The sequence below is a fragment of the Magnolia sinica genome, chromosome 3 (genome assembly GCF_029962835.1).
Source record: "Magnolia sinica isolate HGM2019 chromosome 3, MsV1, whole genome shotgun sequence".
Taxonomy (NCBI): Eukaryota; Viridiplantae; Streptophyta; class Magnoliopsida; order Magnoliales; family Magnoliaceae; genus Magnolia; species Magnolia sinica.
The window spans coordinates 121,432,726-121,456,243 of NC_080575.1; the positions used below are offsets into that span (position 1 = coordinate 121,432,726).

General features: G+C 40.3%; 2 protein-coding genes across 2 annotated transcripts; both read right to left on the reverse strand.

Annotated features, from left to right (window-relative positions):
• Window positions 1–1,199: 1,199 nt before the first annotated feature.
• LOC131241026 (ketol-acid reductoisomerase, chloroplastic-like) lies at window positions 1,200–15,450 on the reverse strand. The gene is made up of 10 exons (XM_058239643.1): window positions 15,102–15,450; window positions 14,871–14,963; window positions 5,296–5,361; window positions 4,398–4,538; window positions 3,326–3,553; window positions 3,008–3,125; window positions 2,667–2,806; window positions 2,393–2,560; window positions 2,065–2,220; window positions 1,200–1,974 (listed from the first exon to the last, which is right to left on the reverse strand). Exons 1-10 carry the CDS (start codon window positions 15,381–15,383, stop codon window positions 1,606–1,608), a joined length of 1,761 nt encoding a protein of 586 aa, XP_058095626.1. The 5' UTR covers window positions 15,384–15,450; the 3' UTR covers window positions 1,200–1,605.
• Window positions 15,451–20,991: 5,541 nt separating this feature from the next.
• LOC131241027 (senescence-specific cysteine protease SAG39-like) lies at window positions 20,992–22,258 on the reverse strand. Its single transcript, XM_058239644.1, has 2 exons — window positions 21,803–22,258; window positions 20,992–21,677 (listed from the first exon to the last, which is right to left on the reverse strand). The coding sequence occupies exons 1-2, from the start codon at window positions 22,224–22,226 to the stop codon at window positions 21,082–21,084; spliced, it is 1,020 nt and encodes a 339-aa protein (XP_058095627.1). The 5' UTR covers window positions 22,227–22,258; the 3' UTR covers window positions 20,992–21,081.
• Between the last annotated feature and the right edge of the window lie 1,260 nt (window positions 22,259–23,518).

A 23,518-nucleotide genomic window follows, 5' to 3' on the forward strand; every position in this document is an offset into this window, starting at 1 on the left:
TAAATGGATGGACGGTGTGATGGGGCCCACAGAACGTGGTGACGTCACCGTGGGGTTAAGTAGCTAATCGCCCTGTTTGATTCACTGTAATTGATGTGAATTTCACCTCTAATTGCTTACCAATAAGTTACATGGGAATGAAGGCTGGATGACCGTGAGACCTACACCTTTTGGGCAGGTCTGACGATGTGGGCCCCATATGTTTTATCCATACTGTCCGTTCATTTTGCCAGATGATTTTAAGGCATGAGCCCAAAATTGACAATGATGAAACCCACCATTGAAACCTACGTAGGGCTACCATAATGCTAATTTGAGATCAATCTGTTCAAAGGTGACACGTACATGGATGAAGGTAAAGCATAAATATCAACTTCCTTCCCACTGTTTTCTGTGGTACATCAAACCAAAAACTTCAAATTATATAAAAGGGAGTCGTAAGACAGTTGACCCATCATAGCAGGCCCAAACACAAATCAATGCCTTCCTTCTGGCCCAATTGGATGTCTTGCACCCATCAATTTTTATATTTTAATATTTTTTTAATTAATTTTTTTAAAGGTGAGCACAAGGGACACATATGGACTACTAGGATGTACGGTACAGTTCATGGTGAGCTCCACAAAGTGTTTGTATCAAGTATCATGCTCTCCCGTGTATAATGTCTTTACAGGTTTTAATCCCCATAGAGGAATAAATGGGGTATTTACCTGACCTCCTTTACAGGTTTAATCCCTATAAGAGAGTAAATGGGGGTGTTTACCTGCCGGTAAAAAACACTTCAACATGGAATCCATCCATAAAGATTTTACAGGCATCCTAACAACCCTTATCATCCTACCATGGGCCGTGTATGAAGGCTAACTACCAACCATTTGAAGCTTTGTACACTAGTAGACGGTGCTCATTACTCTATTTGCCTGTACATTCAGTGCCTTGTTTGGATCACCTAATTCATCAACCCAGGATTAGTCAATACATGCAATTTAAACTGGATTGGCAGAAAAATTGGTCTGAAAATGCATCCATTGTCTCCCAATCTTGGATTGACCAAATACAAGGATCCAAACCATTTTTCCATGCCTCCAGCCTTTTCTTTTTTTTTGTGCAAATTTCCCATATATTTTCATGGGCAAGTGCTTGAAGAAAATGGGTCACAGGGTGGAATTCACCTATAGTTGTTGGTGGCCACAGAAGAATGGAATAGTTGCTACGGACCTCAATATAACACTATTCCCATGGATACGCTGTATATCAGTAATGGAGTCTATATTGAAAGCTTCCAATGATATAAATAATGCATGATGATGTTTTGCTTCACGCTTGCAACCATAGCAGCTAAAAAAAAAAAAAAACATAAAACTTGATAACTTACGGTGCACTGCGAGAATGCCTCTACTCACAAAACCCTAACATCGATAGAGCTTACTTTCATGCCGTGGTCATCACTGTGGACACTGCTGGCTTAAGGATCCATCTTGAAGTGTTCCTGCCATGATGCATAGACCAATGATTTAGAGCAGGAGAGGAAATCCTGAGTCCTGATTAACAAGTTTCTCCTGCCAATGGAAGGCAGGTCTCCGATGGGTCCTAAATATCCTCTACCTAATTGCTAGACTGGCGTAGCTCTGGACGAACGAAATCTGCATTTGCAGGAACCGATATGTCAACTGTTGGCCTCAGCTGTGCACAGACCTCAATGGCGCTGTGTACAGGGTCTGAGAAGAAGTTGCTGAGAAGGTCCTGGTTGATGGAGGAAGCATTGTCGACGGACACAAAAGCTTGTTGAGTCAAAATGTAGTCGAAACGAGGAGCCCACTTCCTAGACCCCAATCGCGCTGTCGTGGAGCAGTTATCAACCATGAATGAGACCCCACGAGCGTGCATGAAGGGGTTCAGAGAATCCACCGACTCGATCACACTTTCATTGATGATCTCCGAGTATGAATGTCCCTTCTTCCTCAACACCTCAATCTGCACCGAAAAAATTAGATACATTGTAATAACCGTACGGCGTCTTGTATCCACAGATAGAAGCTTTGAGGTGTCAAGATCAAATCTTACCTGAGCCATCATTAGTGCCACATAAACACCTGCTGTGAAAGGGTGCAAGGGGCCCAAGTCTCCTTCTGGCCGAGTTGCTCGGACTCGCTCACCAACTTTCCACATTCGTGTCTGATCGATCTTACCCATCGGAAAAGCTGGTAGCCCTTCCTTCTCCTGTCAAGCAGTTGCATAACCAGAATCAGTTGCCAACTTCATTTGTGAGTATCTAGAAAGGAAACATGAAGTCTATAGCCATGGAAAATCTTAAATTTTTTATAACCAGCCTTGCAACAGCTCTGGTTGAGTTAAGGTCATGAAAACAAAGATGGATAGAAGGAAAGCATACATAGAAGCGGCGTCCAGCCAAGACAACACTTCGGATCTCACTTCCGCAGGCAACATCCTCATAGCACTCATAGAGAATGTCCATGCAAGGATAGTATGATGCACTGTATGCGGCTTGGAATTCCTTTTTGCCATCCTCAGACAGTGAGTTGTACACAGAAACCATGCCCTGGAATAAACAAATGAGCACCAATGTGCACCAAAGTAAATAAATAAATAAATAAAGGTAAGAGATTTTAGAAGAGTTCCAAAATCAATATGATACGGGTTACGACCTTTGTTGAAATGGTCTTTGATATAATTCCAGTTATGCACTCCACAGTGTTCTTGTAAGCCAGATCTTCGCTCATTCCATTTTCAGTATACCTCCTAAACAAAGCCTCCACCATTCCATGCACAGCTCCAAGTAAAATGCCTACAAGATCAGACAGACAGCCAGACACCATTCTTATCAAACAAGCAACAGGAATGCGTTGCTGCCTATAGATCAGGAATCAGATTGATATTGTAGTAAAATGGCAAAATCAGATAGATAGCACTTTCGATGAATTTTTGTTATCCTTTCCAAGGGAAAAAAAAAGAAAAAAAGAAGAAGCAAGAAGAAGCATGAGCTCACCACGCTCCCCAAAAATGTCACTCTTGTACTCTTGCTCCAATGTAGTGGCAAATGTAAATGGAGAACCAAGAGCAACTGACCATCCAAGGGCCACGTCTGTAGCTCTACCATCAATATCCTGCACAACAAGATACAAGATGTCAGACAACATGCTGCTGAAATAATACTCAGGCTAACACCACATGCATGAAACTGGATGATAGTTTCATGACAGTAGGCTCTGTGAAGTGTTATCTAGTTACCAATGCTTCTAGGGATGATAATTAAGAAATAGCCATGAATAAGCAAGGTGATGCACAGAAATCTTAAAAACCAGACCTGGTGGACGGCAAAACTAGAATTGATTCCTGCACCATTTATCTCCTTGCCCTGAACGTACAGTCTCCTCACAGATGGACCCATTCCCTTGGGGCATACAGCAATCACACTAATGTTCTTGGGGAAATCAAGCCCCGAAGACTGAAGATGTCCAAGAAGAAAGCCATGAGAAAGCCCAAGGATGCTGTTTGGTTTCATGTGAGAAAAGATTTTCTCGTAATTATCCGCCTGCAACAAAGGCCTAGAATTAGAAAAAATTCCACAAACATTCAGTTGTTAAGCTTCATAAGGTTGTGGATAAGCACACATCATGCACAAAATGCATCTGAAATCCAAATCAAGCATATTTAATATATACAGGTGCATTATTAACAACAAATTTCAAGAAATACTACAGTTCAAAGCTTGAATCAAATGCAAATTATTAGAGAGATTAATATTCATATATAAAGATGTTAGCACAAAGGTGCATAGCTTCAAAAATTCATTCAGCTATATGTGACAGGTTAATGATTATAAACATGCAGCATCACCTGATATAAATAAACTTTCACTGCTGCAGAGTTGCAATGGGTTATTATTTGATTGGAAGCAACCAAAATCACAATTTTGACAAAAAAAATTCCAGATATTTCACAAGTTAGTCAAACAGCAGGATACAAATTGTACCTGGACGGTGGACAAGTACAGGACAACATATGCCAAAACAGCATACAAGCAAGCCAGGAGCAACATGGGTAAGCAGCAGTAGATTATGTTAAAATTAAGGCCTTGTTTGGTAGACGCCTGAAAATGAGTTTATTTAACAGTAATAACATATTAGAGATCTTAATATCTAATACATGATGAGTTCATATTAACAGTAATTGTGCATTGAAGATCAAGATCTCTACCACATAATTATTGTTAACTAAAATGAGATTGAGCTCATTTTTACGTGTCTACCAAACAGGGCCCAAGAATTTTTCTTCTTCTTCTTCTTCTTGAATGGCATATTAGAGTTATTCGGATAAAAGGCAAGCAGTTCCCAATACAGGTAGGAATCTGATTCTCAAGCCCATAGGGTTCTAACCTGTGCAGCATCAGAAATCAATAGCAACAAAAGATCACTGCCTGAAACAGTTTCCCAAATGTCACCCAGAGTTCCATTCTCCTCACTAAATCCAGCAGCACGCGCTTCGGCAAAAGAGTGAGAGCCTTTCCTCAGCCCAACCTGCACAAAAGCAAACATAATGAATTTTTACGAATTTTGCATGGTGAGGACTGCTATATTAAAATATATGGTTAAATACATAATATAACACTACAAATAATACTCAAGCTATCAAACACAGAAAATAAGTGTGAATATCATATATGAGTTTTGCTAAACCATGCGCATGTACAAGGAAGCTCACATACATGCCCCGAATTGTGCCTGCATGGCACATGGCTACAAGATCCAACCGTCCATCATGAGGATCCCGCTAAATTCAATGTCATGGTCCAAGAATCAGGTTGGTCAAATAATAAGGTGGCCCGCAGGCCACAGTTTACAAAACAAATGTACACCAGAAAAAAATAGTGAAGCTTTCTAAGCCACCCACCTTTTTCTTACATCATGGCCCACCTAATTAGTAGACCAACCTTTGTTTTGGTTAAGAACAGCTAGACTATCAGACTCAGATCATGTAATGGATAGTCCTCATATATTGCGCAGGTGGTACCATGCAGATGGTGTGCCTTGCAGGCAGGTGTGGGCTCGGCAAACCTCCACATATAAACATGAGATGTGAGAAATCTTCCTTGGTATTGGACATTGCACAGCTAAATACACCAAAAGTTTTAAATTCCTCAATGAAAAGATAAAAATGAAGAACAAAAATGATAGCGACGATTAAACATGCTCATCAACTGGATGGTCTTACCTTTAAAGCTATATACCCAAGAAATCAATATCAAATGCTCAAAATAGGCTGAGAGAACCTGACCTTGACCACGATGTTGGACCCTGCCACTGCAAGTGAATCCCTCAAATTCTGCGCTTGAGCAGGACCCTGTATGGAAACAGTAATGTCTTTAGCTTAAATCCAATGCCCATAACCATTAAAAAATACATAAGAGATACCAAATCAAATACAGTTAATAAGTAGAGGGGCTATTTCTTCTAAAATACAAAACAACGAAGCTGTAGATAAGGATATCGGGTGCTAAAACACCGAATAAAAATTCAAATATAAAGAAAGAATACAAGATAGAAGAGTTAACAATAATATGACCTTATATACTATTTAGAGAAAAGACAAGAAAGAAGCATATCATAAACGACATGAAATATAGATGGTAAACTTAATTCTAGCTCATCCTCTTTATAATAAATGATCCAGTTGCCCCAAGAGGACCTGGCCTAATAGGTAAATCCCAACTCATTGGCACTTCCGAAACAATCAAATAGATTGCTGCAAGGGCTTAGATGATGATGATGGCAACAATGACCATCCACTGTGGGGCCTATAAGGTCAACAGTCTGGATCACCGAATTATGGGTCCCTCTTGTAGGAATTAAGGGCTCCAGAGGATACATATCATTCAGCACTGATGATCATATAATTCCTCTATGCAATATTTACATACAGACATGCATACATACACTCAAACTGAAAGGGAAATGGACATGTACCTATGGAGAAATGGAGATGTGATCATCGTGTACAGCTCAAACTGAAAGGGAAATTTTATACGATAGCTATAAGACCAGCCATGTTTTATAGGACAGAACATTGGGCAGTTAAAGAACATGTTCATAGGATAAAACGTCGCTGAATGAGGATGCTGAGATGGATGAGTGGCAAGATAGAATTAGAATTAGATGCACTCGATGGAGCTTAGGAGTAGTCAAAATAGGTAATAAGATGAGGGAAAGTAGACTTGGATGGTTTGGTCATGTGCGACAGAGACCAAGAACTGTGCCAGTTATGGAGTGAGTTGGTACAAGTTGAACCGCTCTAAAAAGGCAAGGGGAAGGCTGAAAAGGACGTGTATGGAGGGAGCAAGACTGAACTTATTGCATTTGAAACAGTGTGTGCGGTTCTTTCTATCGCCAGACTAAAAGACTTAATGACCTATGATCTAACTGAATGTCTGCCCCTTGATAGCGTGGAATGGCAGAACAGGAGACATGTAGCTGACCCCAATTAATTGAGATAAGGCTTAATGATGATGGTGGTGATGGTGGTGGTGACGATGAGACATACATACATATACACATGGAGACAAGTGCACATGCACTACATGGCCACCCACATGAAAACAATCACACCCAAACCTGCACACGCAATCACATAAACACACTCGCGCATATGCTGATACAGAGAAATTTTCTCCTAGAAACCAGTTCTCATGAGAACCCTTTGAGAACTCATCTCACCTGATGTGTGCACAAAATCTGAACCATCCACTAGATGAGCCACCCTCATGAAACCCCTATAGCCCAAAAGTCAGCCTGATCCAAAAATCAGGTGGGCCATAGCAAAGTGGGAGGGAATTCCCACCCTTGATTTTCACTAGGGCCCACCTGAGTTGCAAAACAACGTGATTTTTTGCCCAACCCTTCATTTAAGCTAGATGAAGGACCTGTATGGCCTAGATTGCATATACACATCACATGAAATGAGTTCTCAAAGCATTCTCATGAGAACCAGTTCCTAGGAGAAAATCTCTGCTGATACATGCATACATAAACAGATGGAAGGAAAACATGCACATACAGAACATTCTCATGCATAGGCAGATATTAATGGACATGTTAGCTTTATCCTTACCTACAAAGGAGAAGAAGATCAATAAGACTGCTCCAAGTACCACGGCCCCTCAGTTTGCCATCTTTGTTATATCAATGGTACGGACACTTTGTCGTATTCTAGGAGCCCAAAAAGATATGAATTGGAACCCTTTGAATTCTTATCAACAATAACTGATTTAATTTCTACAGTAGTGGATCCCATAGAATATCCTAGCCTAGAAACCAGTCAACTTACAAGTAGGGTGGCAAATGATAAGACTTTGTGTCAAGGTGTTCGATATCGGTATCGGTGGGCTTAACGGTGCCCACCGTTACCGATACGGATATGCCCCGTATCGGCCAGTACGGGGTGTGTAACAGTGCAAAAAAAAAAATTTGTCAAAAAATTATGAAAAAATATCCATTAAATCCGGAATATTCTAAATATTCCAAATATGCATTCCTTTATAATTTGGAAAATATTTATGGTGGTGTAACGCTCCACTCTTTGGTGAGTAGTTGTATCGGACTGTCTGATGAATTTATGAACCAAATAACCTGGATTTGACTACAAAATTCATATATTTAATTTTCTAAATATTTAATTTATATGCTTAACAATTTGATATCATTTCTCCCAATAGTTCTTTAAAAAAATGAAATTAAATTCAGGTAGATGGTGTTGCCAATTTGGGGCTGACTTGGAGGACCAATCCATGCCCCAAATCAGCCTCAAATTCATGCAATTTATTAGCATTATCCCACTTATGAATTGGTGGACATTTATTGTATAGTGAATCATGAAAAAAAACAAAAGGCCCTACTTTAAAAAATAAGTGCCCACAAATTAACAATTAAAACTATTCAAATAATTTGATTTTGGCATTTTGAGTTAGCAACTACGGTCCATAATTTAATTGGTAAATTTTAAGCTAATATGCATCTCGTGTACAATTTTTTAAGGGCCTGAATTAGGTGGGACTCGGATTGTGAAGTATAGCACACAAGTGTCAAAAGTTTTTTGGGCCCCATCGTGATGAATGTGTTATATCCACATCGTCCATCCATTTTGCCAAATAATTTTAGGACATGACCCCAAAAATGAGGTAGATCCAAAGCTCAAGTGGACCGCACCATAAGAAACAACAATGATTAAACGTCCACCATTAAAAATTTATTGGGGGCTACAAAAGTTTTAGATCAAGTTGACATGTGTGTTTTCCCTTCATCCACGCTAGTGTGACCCAATAAACAGGTTAGATGGAAAATAAACATTACAGCGGACCCTAACAAAATTTTAATGGTGAGCATGCTATAACCATTGTTTCCTATGGTGTGGTCCACCTAAGATTTGGATCTTACTAATTTTTTGGATCATGATCTAAAATGATGTGGCAAAATGGATGGACGGCATGGATAAAATACATACATCATAGTGGGGCCCACGCGGCACGTGGACCTTTTATTAAAAAGAAAACTCGGTGGATATGAACCACGTAGCCTCTTTGGAATGGAAGCTGATTGCGTACCGAGTAAACTATGTAGGGTCCATGTGATTTAGATATTTTATCCACTCCTACCATCCATTTTACCAGATAATTGTAGTGCTTGAGCCCAAAAAATGAAGCATATCCAAATCTCAAATGGGCCACACCACGGGAAATAGTGTGAATTGAATTTCTACCGTTGAAAATTTATTGAGGGCCACTGAAGTTTTGGATAAAGCTTATATTTGTGTTTACCCTTCATCCATGTTTTTGTGATCTAATGAATAGGTTGGATGACAAATAAATATCACTGTGGGGCCTCGCAAGGTTTCAACGGTGGAAATCATTATTCCCACAGTTTCCTATGGTATCATCCACTTGAGCTCTATATATGTTTTAATTTGGTATCAACCCCTTAAACGAGCTGGAAAAATAGATGGACGGTGTGGATAAACCACATACATTCACAATGGGCCCAACAGAATTTACTCAGAATGATAAAAGAGTGCTGAGTAACTCGTATGCAGTCCAATTTCCTTTGGAATGAAAAGAGAGGGAGAGAGAGAGGGCTCTTTGACTTTGCTGCGATTTCAAATGGAGAGAGATGTGAGGGCTCTTCGCCTTCGCTGCAATTTCAAATGGAGAGAGATGCGAGGGCTCTGTGCACAAAACCCTAGTAGGGAGAGATGCACATGGCTCTGCGCTCGAAACCCTAGTAGAGAGAGAGATAGTTCTCCGATTTTGAAACCCTAACAGAGATGGAGTCACAGAGATGCTGGTCGGCTGATGGAGATGAGAAGATGAAGAAGAAAAGAAAGAAGAAGAATCAGGTACGCCTTCGACCTTTATCTTCTCCTCTTCTTCTTTTTCTCCTTGAAGAAGACCCCCTTTTTTTGGAACGTTACAGGGTAACAAACGTTACACCCTGTAATGGCCGTTACGGGGCCCGTAATGGTCGTTACGTATCTCTTTTTCTAACCCAACCGATTCATACCCGTATCGCGTAACGGCCTAGGCAGTTACCGTTACATATCGGCCGTTACGGCCGATACGTAACTGATTTAGAACACCTTGCTTTGTTTGGCCCATCAGACCGTTACTGACCATTATTGACATGTGTAATATTTATTCATTGGATCGTATTGAGATTTTCTGATGTTTGAGTGTGGATGTGCTCTTTCATGACGATGTATGTACATAGGCATTCAAATCGGCCTTCACAATGAGGTGTGTCCAACATTCATCGTTTAATGGCTTAGTTTGCTTCTTTCACATCATAGACCAATGTGTAGGTATGCACAACAAGAGTGATGCATGTACACATGAGATGTACCTCTGTCTTGATTTATGATGAGTTCTTATGCAGATTAGCATGATCTACTTTGTATTTGGTCAAATAGTGTAAGCCTATATATTGCAGCAAGGTTGGGTCATTGGTTGATCAATGACTGCATAGTGGTGAAGATGTACATAAGAGTTAAGGCACCAGATCGAATGGACAGTCGGAATTTATTGCCTAGATTTTTGAAAAAAATATTTATATATTAATATTTTTAATAGGTTTTCATCAATCACGTTTCTAAAGAAAAAATCCGTCTCTAAAGTAGACAAGTGTGCATGATGATCATAACGTTAGAATTTGTTCACATGTGCATATAGAATTAAACATGTATGATCAACAGTTTAGGTTTTTTTTTTTTTTTAAGTACAATGGCCTCAGGGTGTGACAGAAGCAAGGGGTTTGATCTCCCCTCTCTAAAACTAAGGTTTTTAAAGCCCCGAGGGCACTTTTTGCTCTCTTTTTTTTTCAGCACAAAAACGTCCCTCTGCAAGATGCTCCCTCGTACTGTAGTAGCTTGCCTCGAAAGATAAAAGGACCTTTCGAAAAGGGAATTGTGGATCCCACTAAATTATGAATAAGCTCACTCCTTAGTCGATCTGATCTGTTCATTTTAATTGGACAGTCGTGAACTATAAAAGGACTTTTTTTTTTCATTTTTGAAGAGAATCTCTCTTTGGTTCACAATGGCATTAGCATTATTCATTAATTCTAAACTATTTCTTCTAATGTGATCCATTTGTGATGAGTTTTACCCTAAACTTTGGCAAATGAAATGAAATTAAAACCTCTTTCATGTAGATGGGTTAGATTTATTTCACGACAAGCCATTAGGCCACATATAAGATCTCGGATGGGTTCTTATGATGGAGCCCTGCAGCAAGAAGGCCATTTGGCATTTTCCTTCTTTTCTTCTTCATTTTTTTTTCATGGGAGGGGACCACAAGAAGAGTTGAAGCTTTGTCAAAGCGATAGTGAAGCTTAGTACACTATATGGGTCGAAAAGATGGTTTTTTTTTTTTTAAGTTCTCTGGCCATACTCTCCGACATAGAAGCTATGGCGGCCAAAGGTCGGAATTTGTAAAAGAAAATTGGGTGTAGTGATTCCATTTGTAGTTTCTTTTTAATTTTTTGGTATTTATGAATGGTGAGAGTTCGTGAAAGGGAGGAGAGTATGGAAGACTGTGATGAATGTTATAATGAATGATTGTTGTAATGGATGAATTTTTGTAATAGTATTGTACTGTGGATCATCGATACTCACCATAGATCGCTGATATTCACTATGAATCGTCGATGCTCATTGTGGATCACCAATACTGTGGATCGTTGAAATTCATTGTGGTGCAGATCGCCGATAATCACTGTGGGTTGCCGATCCTAAGAAAACGGCCATAACTCCCTAGTTACAAGTGCGATTGGGGTGATCTTATGTTTGTTGAAAAGATAATTTAATGAACTTTCAAATGGCTTTGGAATCATCTCATTTGGACACCATTTGATAGCCCAAAAGTGGGCCCAACGTTTAACATGGTTGTGGGTCGCCGATCCTACGAAAACGGTCATAACTCCCTCATTAAATGTCCAATTGGGGTGAATATCAGACATTCACTGTGGATGAACTTTGGGCCCACTCCATGTCATCACTATGGATCGCTGATAATCATCACGAGTTGCCAATCCCACGAAAATATCATAACTCCCTGATTACATGTCTGATCCCACGAAAATAGTCCTAACTCCCATGTCATCATGGTTGTTGGTCACTTATATTCACCGTGGATTGCCAATACTCACTGTGAATAACAAACATGTAACCAAGGAGTTATGATCGCTTTCGTGGGATCGGCGGCCCACAACCGTAAAGAACTTTGAGCCCACTTTTAGGCTATCAAATGGTGTTTAAATGAGAAGATTTCAAAGCCATTTGAAAGTTCATCGAATTATCTTTCCCACGAGCATAAGAACACCCCAATCGGATATGTAACGAGGGAGTTATGATCGACCCATAATAAGTATAGGCGATCTAAAGTGAATATCTATGATCCGGAATGAGTATCGACAATCCACAGTACAACATTCTTCTATTACAAAATCCATCTATTATAAAATTCATCACATTCATCACATTCTTCCATTAAAAAATTCATCCATTATATTATTCTTTCACGCCCTCCTCCCTTTCACAAACTCTCACCATTCATACCCAATCAAATTTAAAAAAAAAAATAACTACAAAGGGAACTACCTTACCCTTCTCCCTTTTACAAACTTCGACCTTTGGCCATCATAGCTTTTACGTCCAAGAGTGTGGTTGAAGAATTTAAAAAACCCTTGTTTTCGACTCGGCGATTGTACTAAGCTTCACTAGAGCTTTGATGGAGTTTCATCGAAGCTTCACTTTGACGGAGCTTTGGTTCTTCATGTGGTCCCGTCCTGTGAAAAAAAAAGAACAAAAAAATGAAAACGAAAAGGCCAAATGACCTTCCTGTAGCAAGGCCACACCATAAGAACCCATTTGAGATCTTATGTGGAACCCATCAACTTGTCGTGAAGCAAATCAAATCTGTCCACATGAAATGAGTTTTAATTTCATGTTATCAACCAAAATTTGAAGACAACTCATCACAAATGGACTACACCGGAGGAAACAACTCAGCATTAACGAATAATGTTAATGCTATTGTGGGCCACATTGCTTCTCTTTAAAAACCGAAAAATACCATTATGTGGTTCACGGTTGTCCAATTAAAATGAACGGATCAGATCAGCCAAAGAGTGGGTCCATTCATGGTTTAGTAGGACCCACAATCCCCTCTTCAAAAAATTCTTTCATCTTTTGATGCAAGCTACCGTTGTACGAGGAAGCAACTAACAAAGAGACATTTTTGTCCTGAAAAAAGAAGTAAAAAGTGCCCTCAAGGATTAAAAAAAAACTACGGTTTATGGAGGAGAGGCCAAACCCTTGCTTGCGTCATAACCTATGGCCCTAGGAAAGATTATCGTTTTAGAAATCTCACACTGGATCAACTCGATTGGAGGGTGTAGATTGAAACATCTTATTGTGCAGGAGCATGATAATTCAGTACACCACATTACCAACACATAATAAGAAATATTGGAGTTGTCTCTAATTGGGATTTCTCTATAATAGAAGTCCATAAACATAGGTGTAGGGTTTTAGTTTGAGATACTTCTCTCTCCTCTCAAGTAGGCTATCCATAGGCCAAGCTAGCCCAACATGCTTCTGGGCTTGGCCTGCCTCAAGCCGGGCTTGGGCTAGAATATCAGGTCCAATGGATAGGTTCGGGCCAAAAAGTCGAGCCTGTTTCTCAAGTAGGTCAGGATTGGACTTGGTTCTTCAAAAGCCCACCTGGTCTAGGTTGACCCATTAGGGTTCCAAACTCCCCTTCTCTCTCTTTCACCACTCTAAGGCTCCAACCACACCACCCTCATCTCTCTCTATAAAGGCTTCTTCTTCCCTCTCTATAAGGCAAATGCCTCTCCTTTTTTGTTCCCAAAATACGCCTAGCACCTCATAGAGATCTATGACATCACAGTAGAGCCTGCTCTATTAGTTCATTTTCTTAATGTTTGGATGGGGAGTATCATCTAATTGACGAGATTTCTACAAGACGCTTGGGATGTGGGATGGATTGAATGAACAATCGAGATGGATTATCTGGACATAGCGCCCACAAACTCTTCAAAGTTCATTGCTTTTCAAATACTTTCTCCCACCCCGCCTTTGCGATCTCCACTCTCCAACCAAACCCCAATGGTAAATCCAACGCCTCTCTCTCTCTCTCTGCAATGTTTATCAAGCAACACCATGGCAGTGTTGTTTGGGAGGTCTATTGGGCTCGAGTTTGGGCCAAGCACTATATAAACCTTTTGGGCCAAGCTCAAGTTGGACTTTTTTAGCCCGTCATGGGCCCGGGCTAAGTTTAGGCTTAGCTTGAAGAATGCGGACCGGGCTTGAATAGAGCTTGGCCCTGCCATAACCTGGCTCATTAACACCCCTACTCTCAAGCCCTAGCCCTTGAGAAATTCCTTCCCTACTAGAAACCCTAGAACACCAAATCTAAAGATCCCATAATATGAAGTGTTCTCTTCCCTCATGGTTGGGAATTATCATCTTTGGTAAGCTTTCCTTCATCTCCAAGCTTGTTTCCATGTGGTGAAGAAGATGATCGTGGTTACGCATTCAAGGTAATTTTGTTCACGAAAATTTTAAAATTGGTATTTTTTTGGCACTTCAGCTTGCACAAGTTGGGCCAATGCATCTTTACCCCCAGCCCATGAGCTAAGGATTTGAATACAAACCCAGCGATGAACGAGGAGGCTGGGCAAGGCGAGGTGCATGATCCAAATAATCATCCCATAATATCAAAGAAGTCGGTCTGAGCGGGGATGACTTCTTGGGCCTTCATGCAGATGCAGTCTCAGATCCAGCCCAATTACTAGGTGCTAACTCAAGCTCGGCTCCATCTGGCAGGCCTTGATACTCAGTCCAAACCCAGTCCAAAGCGGACAGGTCAATGCATTTTCCAATATACATACACCACATTCATTCAAGGAAGTAAGCTATTCAATTAATCTTATATGAATATTGTCATTCGCATAGATGTACATGTTTCTATTTTCTGATAAGTACATTGAACTACTGCTGTTAACTATGAACACATTCAAACAGAAAGAAATGGTCAATGCATTTTCCAATATACATACACCACATTCATTCAAGGAAGTAAGCTATTCAATTAATCTTATATGAATATTGTCATTCGCATAGATGTACATGTTTCTATTTTCTGAGAAGTAAATTGAACTACTGCTGTTAACTATGAACACATTCAAACAGAAAGAAATGGTTCTACACAAACAAGAATCTCACATAACTCAGTACCAAAATGAACAGAAAAGCATGAACATACGAATCAACAGTCGAGAATTTACCTGAGAACCCCACCCGACCACGCCAATCTGGTTAATCCCCTTGAATGCATCTGGAAGCAAACCAAACAGATCCCTTCCTCCTCTAACGATGTACTGCAAAAAAAAAAAAAAACCCAGAAAGAGACGATAAGATCGAGAAGCCGAGATCTGACAGAGGACGAACTCAAAGGAGAAAAAATCGAAGAAAATGGTGAAAAATAGCAAAAAAGTAAAATAAAAAAGGAGACTCACCTCGTCGTGGCCGGCGAGAGTGACCTTCTCCTTCTTGAAGACGGAGGTCTCGAAATCGAGCAGCGTCGGTGCCTTGATCGCCGGCATGGAGACCATCCGAGCGCCGGCGGCGCCTGCCTTGGTGGAGTGGGCGATCGTCGAGATGCGGGAGACGAGAGGTTTTAGGGTTTTGGAAGAGGAGGAGAGAAACCCTAACCCCAGCCCTAGTGATTTTGGAGCTGGTTTTAGGGTCTTGGAGGGAGAGGGGGCGACGGACGGAGTGAAAGAGGCAGACGCTGCCATTACTAAAGACCTGCGGCGGATGGATGAGCAGCTTCAAAGTGAGGCGACAGAGAGAGAAAATGAGGGTGGAGATGTGGCAGCTTTATAGGCTGCAATAACAATGGTTTGCTACCCCACGTGCACCATCAACACGCGCGCCTTTACACGTGTCAATCTGCCAAGTGTTTCTAAAATCTGACAACTACTCGAAGGATGACCACTGAACAAGAATCAGTCTGATGACTCATTCCATTCATCACTTGCTTACATTGAATTTGGACGGTCAGGATTTTTTAGAGCTTCTGTTATTTTCATGCATCGTTGGCCCACCTAACCTTTTCATATGATCATGTTCACAGACTAACACAATGAATTCGTGGAGTTACACCTTATGAGCCATCCAGATTTCCCACTAATCGAGTGACTTGCATGTGCGGAGCGTGTGAGAGTTCCGATATGGAGGGTGCGTGTGGGGGGAGAAAACCTCCAGATGATACCATTTTGGCATGAAAAGATACGCCGCGGTGCGGAATGCGCATGCGTCCGGCTAGGGCTTCTTCGGTTGCAGGGGAGTAATTATATACTCTGGCAGAGCATTGTGGTTGATACCCATGCACTCAGAATTTGAAAATAGAGTCTACAATAACTTAAAGAAAACCCTCAAAATCTCCCTACAAACTGTAGATATTTTATATTGCGAAAATAAGATTAATTGAATGATCATATTCTATGGTTAACGGACACTTGTTTGTTCAATCTAGACCGTCAACTAGTTTTGTTTCAGCTGTCCATTATATACCCATAAATCCAATAGAAAAGAAGGTAAATCACTGTAAATTTCGATAATCTAATTCATAAGAGATTTATCCCACGATTTGTACGGTTAAAATTATTTAGTTTAATTCAATATGGGGAACATTTTTTGTGCTTGAGTATCAAGCAACAATCACTTTCAGAGTATCAAAGCTCTTCTTCCCGGGGGGAGGGGGGGGACGGATGACAGATCACAGATGTGACTGCCCACGGACTATAGCGAGTGTAGTTTTTGGTATACATTGAGACAACCCTGCAATTCAGACCGCTGATTAAGATCGAAGCCGATTATCAAATCACCGACTAAGATCCAAGCCGTTCATCAAGTGTGTCCAAACTCTCTACGATTTAAGAGGTCAGGAGCGAGAACATGACCAATGGAACAATTACAATACACGTGTGGTCACTGGGTCAGCCCAGCACGATCTGTTCGACTAGCCACGTGTACACGAGTTGGTGATGCGTGCTTACGATCGTCGGCTGGATAGGAATGCTGAGTTGCTGATCCTACGGGGCCAAAATGGTGGGACGCAGATCCCGGGTCCAGGATATTCCTCGTGGCACCACTGTGTGAAGTCACTGTAATGCCTCTGTTTTATCCACGCCGTCCATTTGTTTTGCCAGCTTATTTTAATGACTTTGGCTAGAAAAAAAGAGTTAGATCTAAAGAACGCATGGAATACATAAGGTAAAATAGTATGAATTCAATGTTTGCCGTTGAAAACGTCCTGTGAGCCATCGAAGCTCTAGACAATCGAAATTTTATTTTCCTAGAGTTGTGTGACGTTATGAATAAGTTGGATGGTAAATAATCCTGAGAAGTGAGAAGGTTTTAAATGTTTACTCTTTTTCTAATGTGACCCACTTTGGCTTTGTGTCTACCTCTTTCTTGAGCTCATGCTTGAAATGATGGAGCAAAATGGACTTGCCCTGTTACAGGTATCATAAAAAGCCTGGTAGTGCGGTGTGCAATCACATCGAGAATATTGGGCCTTGTGCTGCTGTCAAGTCATAACGTGGTGGGGCATTCACCACCTTCACCGTGTTGTGTGAGGCCCACTTTAATATTTGTGTTTTATCAAGTTGTTTGTTGATTTTTCCACACTCTCTTTTTTTCAGATGAGCCAAATATTGAAGCACATTCAAAGGTAATTAGGGGACCGCACCACGGTGGATTGGGATAATTAGGTTTCTTCTAAACCTTTTAAGGCTCACGTAATGTTTATTTGCCATCTAAATTGTTTATAAGATTACATGAACCGGGATGGAGGGACAGTACTAAATTAAGTTAAATCCAAAACGCTTATAATAAAATTTCTTTCAAACACAAGTTTAATCGAAAATTTCAATGGTTGAAGAGAGGCTTTGAACAATAGGTGTTCAATTCCTATGTTCTTATGATGGCTCCGCTTAAACTTTGGATATGCTTCAAATTAAAATCCATGTCTTAAAATAAGCCCTAAAAAATAGATAGGCCACATGGATAAAACACATATATCACGGTAGGCACCACAAAGTTGTAAGGGTTGGTGAGCACATAGCATGCTAGCCCCATCAAGTCCCACCATTACGTCACCACATGTCTGTGGTGGGCTAGCCAAGCAATCTGCAGACACTACATATTGTTGCCTAATGTCTAAAATTTATTTATAATAGTCTGTTGATGTCATCGACAGACCAATTGATTTCATCGAGTAGATGTTGATGCCATCGACAGATACTCGATCCTATTAAGAAAATTCAGAAAAATCCAAATCTTAATTGCTAAAGTCATGACGGATTTTTCAAACAAGCATATAAACATCTTGCAACATCACTTTGAATGTTTAATAAAAATATCATATTCTTTGACATGACCACATTAGTGAACAAATTACTTCTTTGATCTCTTATTAAAAGACTACGATTTTTCATAAAAATATAATAGCCTTTTTCTAAGAGTTTTCCCAAGCTCAATATGTTATTTTTTATATTTAGCACATAATAAACATTAGAAATAAATTGGTGATTTCCATTTCTCAAACGTATTAGGATTTTACCTATCCCTTTCATTGGAATTTTAGACAAGCCTTCAAATGTGACATGGCCTCTTGACGATTCATCTAGCTTGACGAACATGTTCCTTATCCCGCACATATAATTGCTTGCCCTAATATCAACATACCACATGTTTTGCTCTCCACTTACATCATCTTTATAAACTAATAATACGGTTGACTCTTCAATTTCATTCCTTTCAACATAATTAGCTTTTTCTTTAACGTGGTTAGTACGACTTCTACATCTCGAAGCATGGTGGCCATACTTTTTACAACCAAAATATTGAACTTGGGAAATCTTTCATACCTTAGCTTCGTGAAATTTCTTCTTCTATGTCCTCTTGTAGGATGAGCATTTTGGCTTCTTTCTTTGAAGTTGTACATGTGTCATGATCTTCCTCTTCCCTGATCACAACCTCGTCCTTGACCCTGTTGGCCTTTAAAATATTCTTGGTCATCATTCGATATGAGCTTTGTTTGAAGTAATTTTTCCAACGGCTCTTGCCTCTTCTTGTTAATTCTTTCTTCATGACCTTGTAAAGATCCCATGAGTTGATCAATGGTCATGGAATTCACATGTTTTGATTCTTCAATGGGTACAACAACATGATCAAACTTTGGATCTAAAGATTGTAAGATTTTCTCAACCACATGAATTTCTTCCAAAGTTTGACCATTTCTACATAATTGATTTGCATTAGCTAATACTCTTGAAAAGTACGACTCCTTCACATGCAAAGCTTCAAACTCACCTCTAAGAGTTTGGAGACGTACCTTCTTCACATTATCAATCCATTTGAATGAGTTTTGTAAAATATTCCTTCCTTGGTTTGAGGTGGTGGCACACGCTATCTTCTCAAAAATGGTCTCATCCATTCCTTGATAGATGAGGAAAAGATCATTCTTGTCTATCTTTCTTGCATCTCGTAGAGTCTCTATTTAATTCTGGGGCAACATGGCTTCATATTGTGGCTCAAAGTACCATTTTTCAATGATTCCCCATACATCTTGAGAGCCAAGCAATGCCTTCATTTGGATACATCAAATCTCATAGTTGTCTTTGGTGAGTTGAGGAACTGGAAACAACATAATCCCATTCGCCATCTACGAACATTCAGCTTTGATACCACTCTGTTTTATGTGAAGATGTCTTTGACACTCTTGGATTTCTACACAAGTTAGAAGTGGGACAAGAGGAAAGACTTCGGGATGAGAAAAATCTCACTTGTTTTGAAAATTATTCACTTGTTGTATTACAATGAAGACCCCATACATGCGTATATAGGCCATTGGGATCCTTTTGCACATTTCTTTATACTCATTGAGATTCCACCTATCTCAACTACATATGTCATTTTCCATATGAATTTAAATCATGAAGTTTTCGAGTCAATCTCTTGAAACTTTTATTCTCACACTATTAGTTTATCACCCTATAATAATTTTACAAAAATTATATTTATTTTTTATTAGACAAGAGACTAATTTAGGGGCCAAAAATCTGCACTGAATGTGGACCATTGTCAATATTCTAACAGTTTCATTTTCAGACATACTGAAAGGGTAGGAGCGCACCTCCTCTGACTTTGTCATGTCAACCCAAACACATAACAACTTTAAGCATGCTTGAAAAAGAAGGGGCCATGCCTATCATTAAAGCACCAAAAAACAAAACTATACCTATAGAATTGGGATCCTTTGCTTTCCACAAGCAGAAAAATGCTACTTGTTGTAATATAATTAGGCCATATCATCACACTGCACAAGCAGAGGATTCCACATGCACCAAACAACTAGGATAAAAAAGACCAACCGCTGAAGCCACTATCCCACTGCAACTCCCTCTTAAACTCCAAGTTGACCATAACGATCGCCAAGAGCGAAACAAATGAGCAAGCACCAGCAACAATACCAAGCCCCAAAACGCCCTCAAAACCAGCCAACGCCTGGCCTACAGGGCCATCTCCATAAAGCCCCAAGAACTTAAATTTAAACCTACCTGGAGAAAGATTGTCAAATAGCTCAAAGCCCGCCAAAGAAGGCACAACTGAACTATCCCTGTCGAGAGAGCCTCATGGCTGACTACTCTTTCCTGGGGAGAGAAAAAACACAGCAGATTTCACCTACAGCGCATGGACTACCCAGCACGTGTCAGGCCTGGAAGCGGATTGCGTCCTATCCCAATCATCTCTAGCCACAAATGGGCAGATCTATATAAGGCAACCTTGATGTATATCTATTTATCCATGCTCTCCATTCCTTTTCTTAGGTCATTTTAAGGTATGACCCAAAAAATGAGGCATTTCACAGGCTTAAATGAACCACACACAAATGACTCTTGCCTTTAATGCAAAGCAGATGACTTTATGCATTTAATTCAACCCAAGCTTACTATTTAGTGTGGTGGATCCACTTGCGTTGGATCTGCTTTATTTTTGGGCTCATACATTAAAATGATTTAAGAAATGAGATGGATGGCTTGGATAAACAGATACATTACTGTGGCCCCAAACAGATCTGCCTGTTCCTGGTTAAAGAAGGGCGGAATCGGCAACCGTCAGGCATACCCCACCACGGCGTCTACGGGCATATTAATTTAGTTATCAAGCCGAGTAAAGTAAAGACTCAACCGAGTCTTGGAGTAAATCTCACACGACTTAGACATCGAAGGGAGTCGAGTTTTCTAGTTTTTTAACCATGTCAGGACTCCTGAACCCACAAAAAATAGCTGTTTTGATAATAATCCGAGTAACCCATTACATATATGAGAATTACATAAAAGAAGATACACATTTCTACATTTCTTCATAACACTTACGTGATCAAAGCATAGGATAAACAAGCATTAGACATACAACTACTGAGGATTAAGCGGCGGTGGGATAAGAAGCTTGCATGGCAATACCACATATTCCTTCTTCAGCATCAATATCCCTTTCCATCATTATGTATCCTTCTTCACCCCATGAAGTTCCCCATGAATTCTTCACTAACCAATACTTGGTCCCATCATCTGTCGTCCCATATCCCACAGCCGTCACTCCATGGTCTAGTTCGGTACCACAATCTCCTGTAAATACACCGCTCGAGTAAAACTGGAAGTCAGATCCACTAGCGTCGATTGCAACAGAAACAGGTTGGTTGGCCACTGCCTTCAATAGAGCTTTCTCACTGTTGGCCGTTACATCTTCGTAACCGTTGATCTTAGCCACATGGTTGGCTGCCTTCTTCGAGTTGCAAGTACCATCAATTCCCTCGTATGGGTAGTTGGCTTCGGTTGTAAGTCCTCCGTTGTGTCGGATGAAATCGAAGGCATCATCCATGAGGCCACCTTCACAGCCTTGATCCTCGCCGTTGATATCACAATCCACCACCTCTTGCTCGGACAGAGAAACCAACTTCCCTGTCTTGAGTTGGGTAATCCCTTCCATGGCTGCAACCGCTGAGAATGCCCAGCAACATCCTATTTGGCAACACCAGATAGCAAGTTAGCTGACACTAGATAACAATGTCATGTTCCTTTTTTGAACAAAGTTGCAGTAATCCAAGAAAATCAACTAAAATTCGCGTGAAGGTCATAAAGCTTACCGCATTGTCCTTGGTCTTTAATTGGGGTTACGGCTCCTTTCTTTCTCCAATCCATACTAGCTGGCACAGTCACGTTCTCATACATGAACGACATGGCTCTCGATGCTTTTGTTTGAGAGGGCCTAAATCCATTATGGGTGGACTTGAACTCCTCATTGGTTTGGTCTGCAAATTCATTTACACTTAGCTTGTAAGATCGGTCCCCAGCATTGTTGAAAGATTCTATGAATTCCACGTTGTCCTTGAATATCTTGAAACGTAGGTCTTTCTCAGCTGCATCCTTGTACGTGCGACCATATCGAGCCATCCATTGCTCGTGCCTGTTGGACATGGACGCTTCCTGTAGAGTGCGGCCCATGGCTTGAGAAGCCCAGACTGCCAATATGAACAAGACTAAGAAGAAAGATTTGGTTAAGGAAGTCATGGTGTTAGGTGAGGAGTGTATGGATGATCTGATGATGTGATTATGGAAGTGGGTGCATACACTTACTCTGAGTTTATATACGGGATATTGGGCCCCACGTGATTCACTAATCTCCATTGCTTTATTGTTACTGTGGTGACGATGGAGACTTGATATACGTGCCCGATCAAGTGTATTGATTCAGATGGTTAAAATGACATTTTCTAATCTAACCCATCTTATACTTGAATTCCGTGGACGTTGCGCTTCTCTGTACTAACATTTTATGTTTCTAGCACACTCTGACGGGCATTTATTATTATTATTACTGCAAGTGGTTTAAGAGAAATGTTCACATACAACTTGGCGTGTGAGCTTTCACGTACAATGCTTTTATTTTCGGGAATATGTCACTTTTGTAGAACATTCAACCCGTGAAAAAAGGTGGGTCTCATCATAAAGATCACCTCCTTTGGTGCCCCACAACCTACACTGATGCAGGGTCACACCATCAGCCACCAATTAATTTTGGTGGTGTAACCTGCCTGATGAGTAGACCATCCTGTTTTTTTGATCCCGGTGGTTCTTTGATATACATTTGTTATGGCTCGAGCATTAAGAGAAAGTGGTGATTTGACATCACTTTTCGTAACACTTTTTTTTTTGTTAGCTTGTGAGTACATCCCACTGTCAGTTGACACTTCACTGTTAGCCACCCCCACTGTGGATCGATACCAAGACCTCAAGTGTTGAAACGAGGTATCTTTAGCTCAGTCTACCACTTTTCGTAACACCTTAGGCTTTTAATTTGACATAGAATTAGGGTGAAATGTGAAATGATACGTTATATATATTGATGAATGAAATAATTTTCAATGATATATATTTCACCGGTGTAGTTTATTCATTTTGACAAATCATTTTAGCCTATTCATAAATGAACACAACACAAGAAGCAATGGTAATAGAACTAAGGACCCACCGCACATAAAACAGTGGCTATTGAACTCTTGCGGTTGTAAACTTCCTGGGACCCACCTTGATGTTTATTTGGCATCCGGACTGTTCATAATTAAGGTCACATAGGCCCGTATGAAGAGACATAAATATCAGCTTGATCCAAAACTTTTGTGGCACTCAAGAAATTTTCAACAGTAGGCTTTAAATTCCCACTGATTCATATGGTGTGGTCTACTTAAGCCTTTGATCTGACTCCTTTTTGGGTTCATGCCCTAAAATGATATGTCCAAATAGATGGACTGTGAGGATAAAACATATAGATCAGAGTAGGTCCCACAGAGCCCCTAACATGA

Excerpts from the sequence above, each read along its gene's own strand:
- LOC131241027 (XM_058239644.1), bottom strand. The coding sequence starts at position 22,226 with ATGACTTCCTTAACCAAATCTTTCTTCTTAGTCTTGTTCATATTGGCA. Across the intron at positions 21,678-21,802 it reads TAAAGACCAAGGACAATGCG|GATGTTGCTGGGCATTCTCA; the intron begins GTAAGCTTTATG and ends GTTGCCAAATAG.
- LOC131241026 (XM_058239643.1), bottom strand. The coding sequence starts at position 15,383 with ATGGCAGCGTCTGCCTCTTTCACTCCGTCCGTCGCCCCCTCTCCCTCC. Across the intron at positions 3,126-3,325 it reads CTAGTTTTGCCGTCCACCAG|GATATTGATGGTAGAGCTAC; the intron begins GTCTGGTTTTTA and ends CTTGTTGTGCAG. Across the intron at positions 2,807-3,007 it reads TGACATTTTTGGGGAGCGTG|GCATTTTACTTGGAGCTGTG; the intron begins GTGAGCTCATGC and ends CTGATCTTGTAG.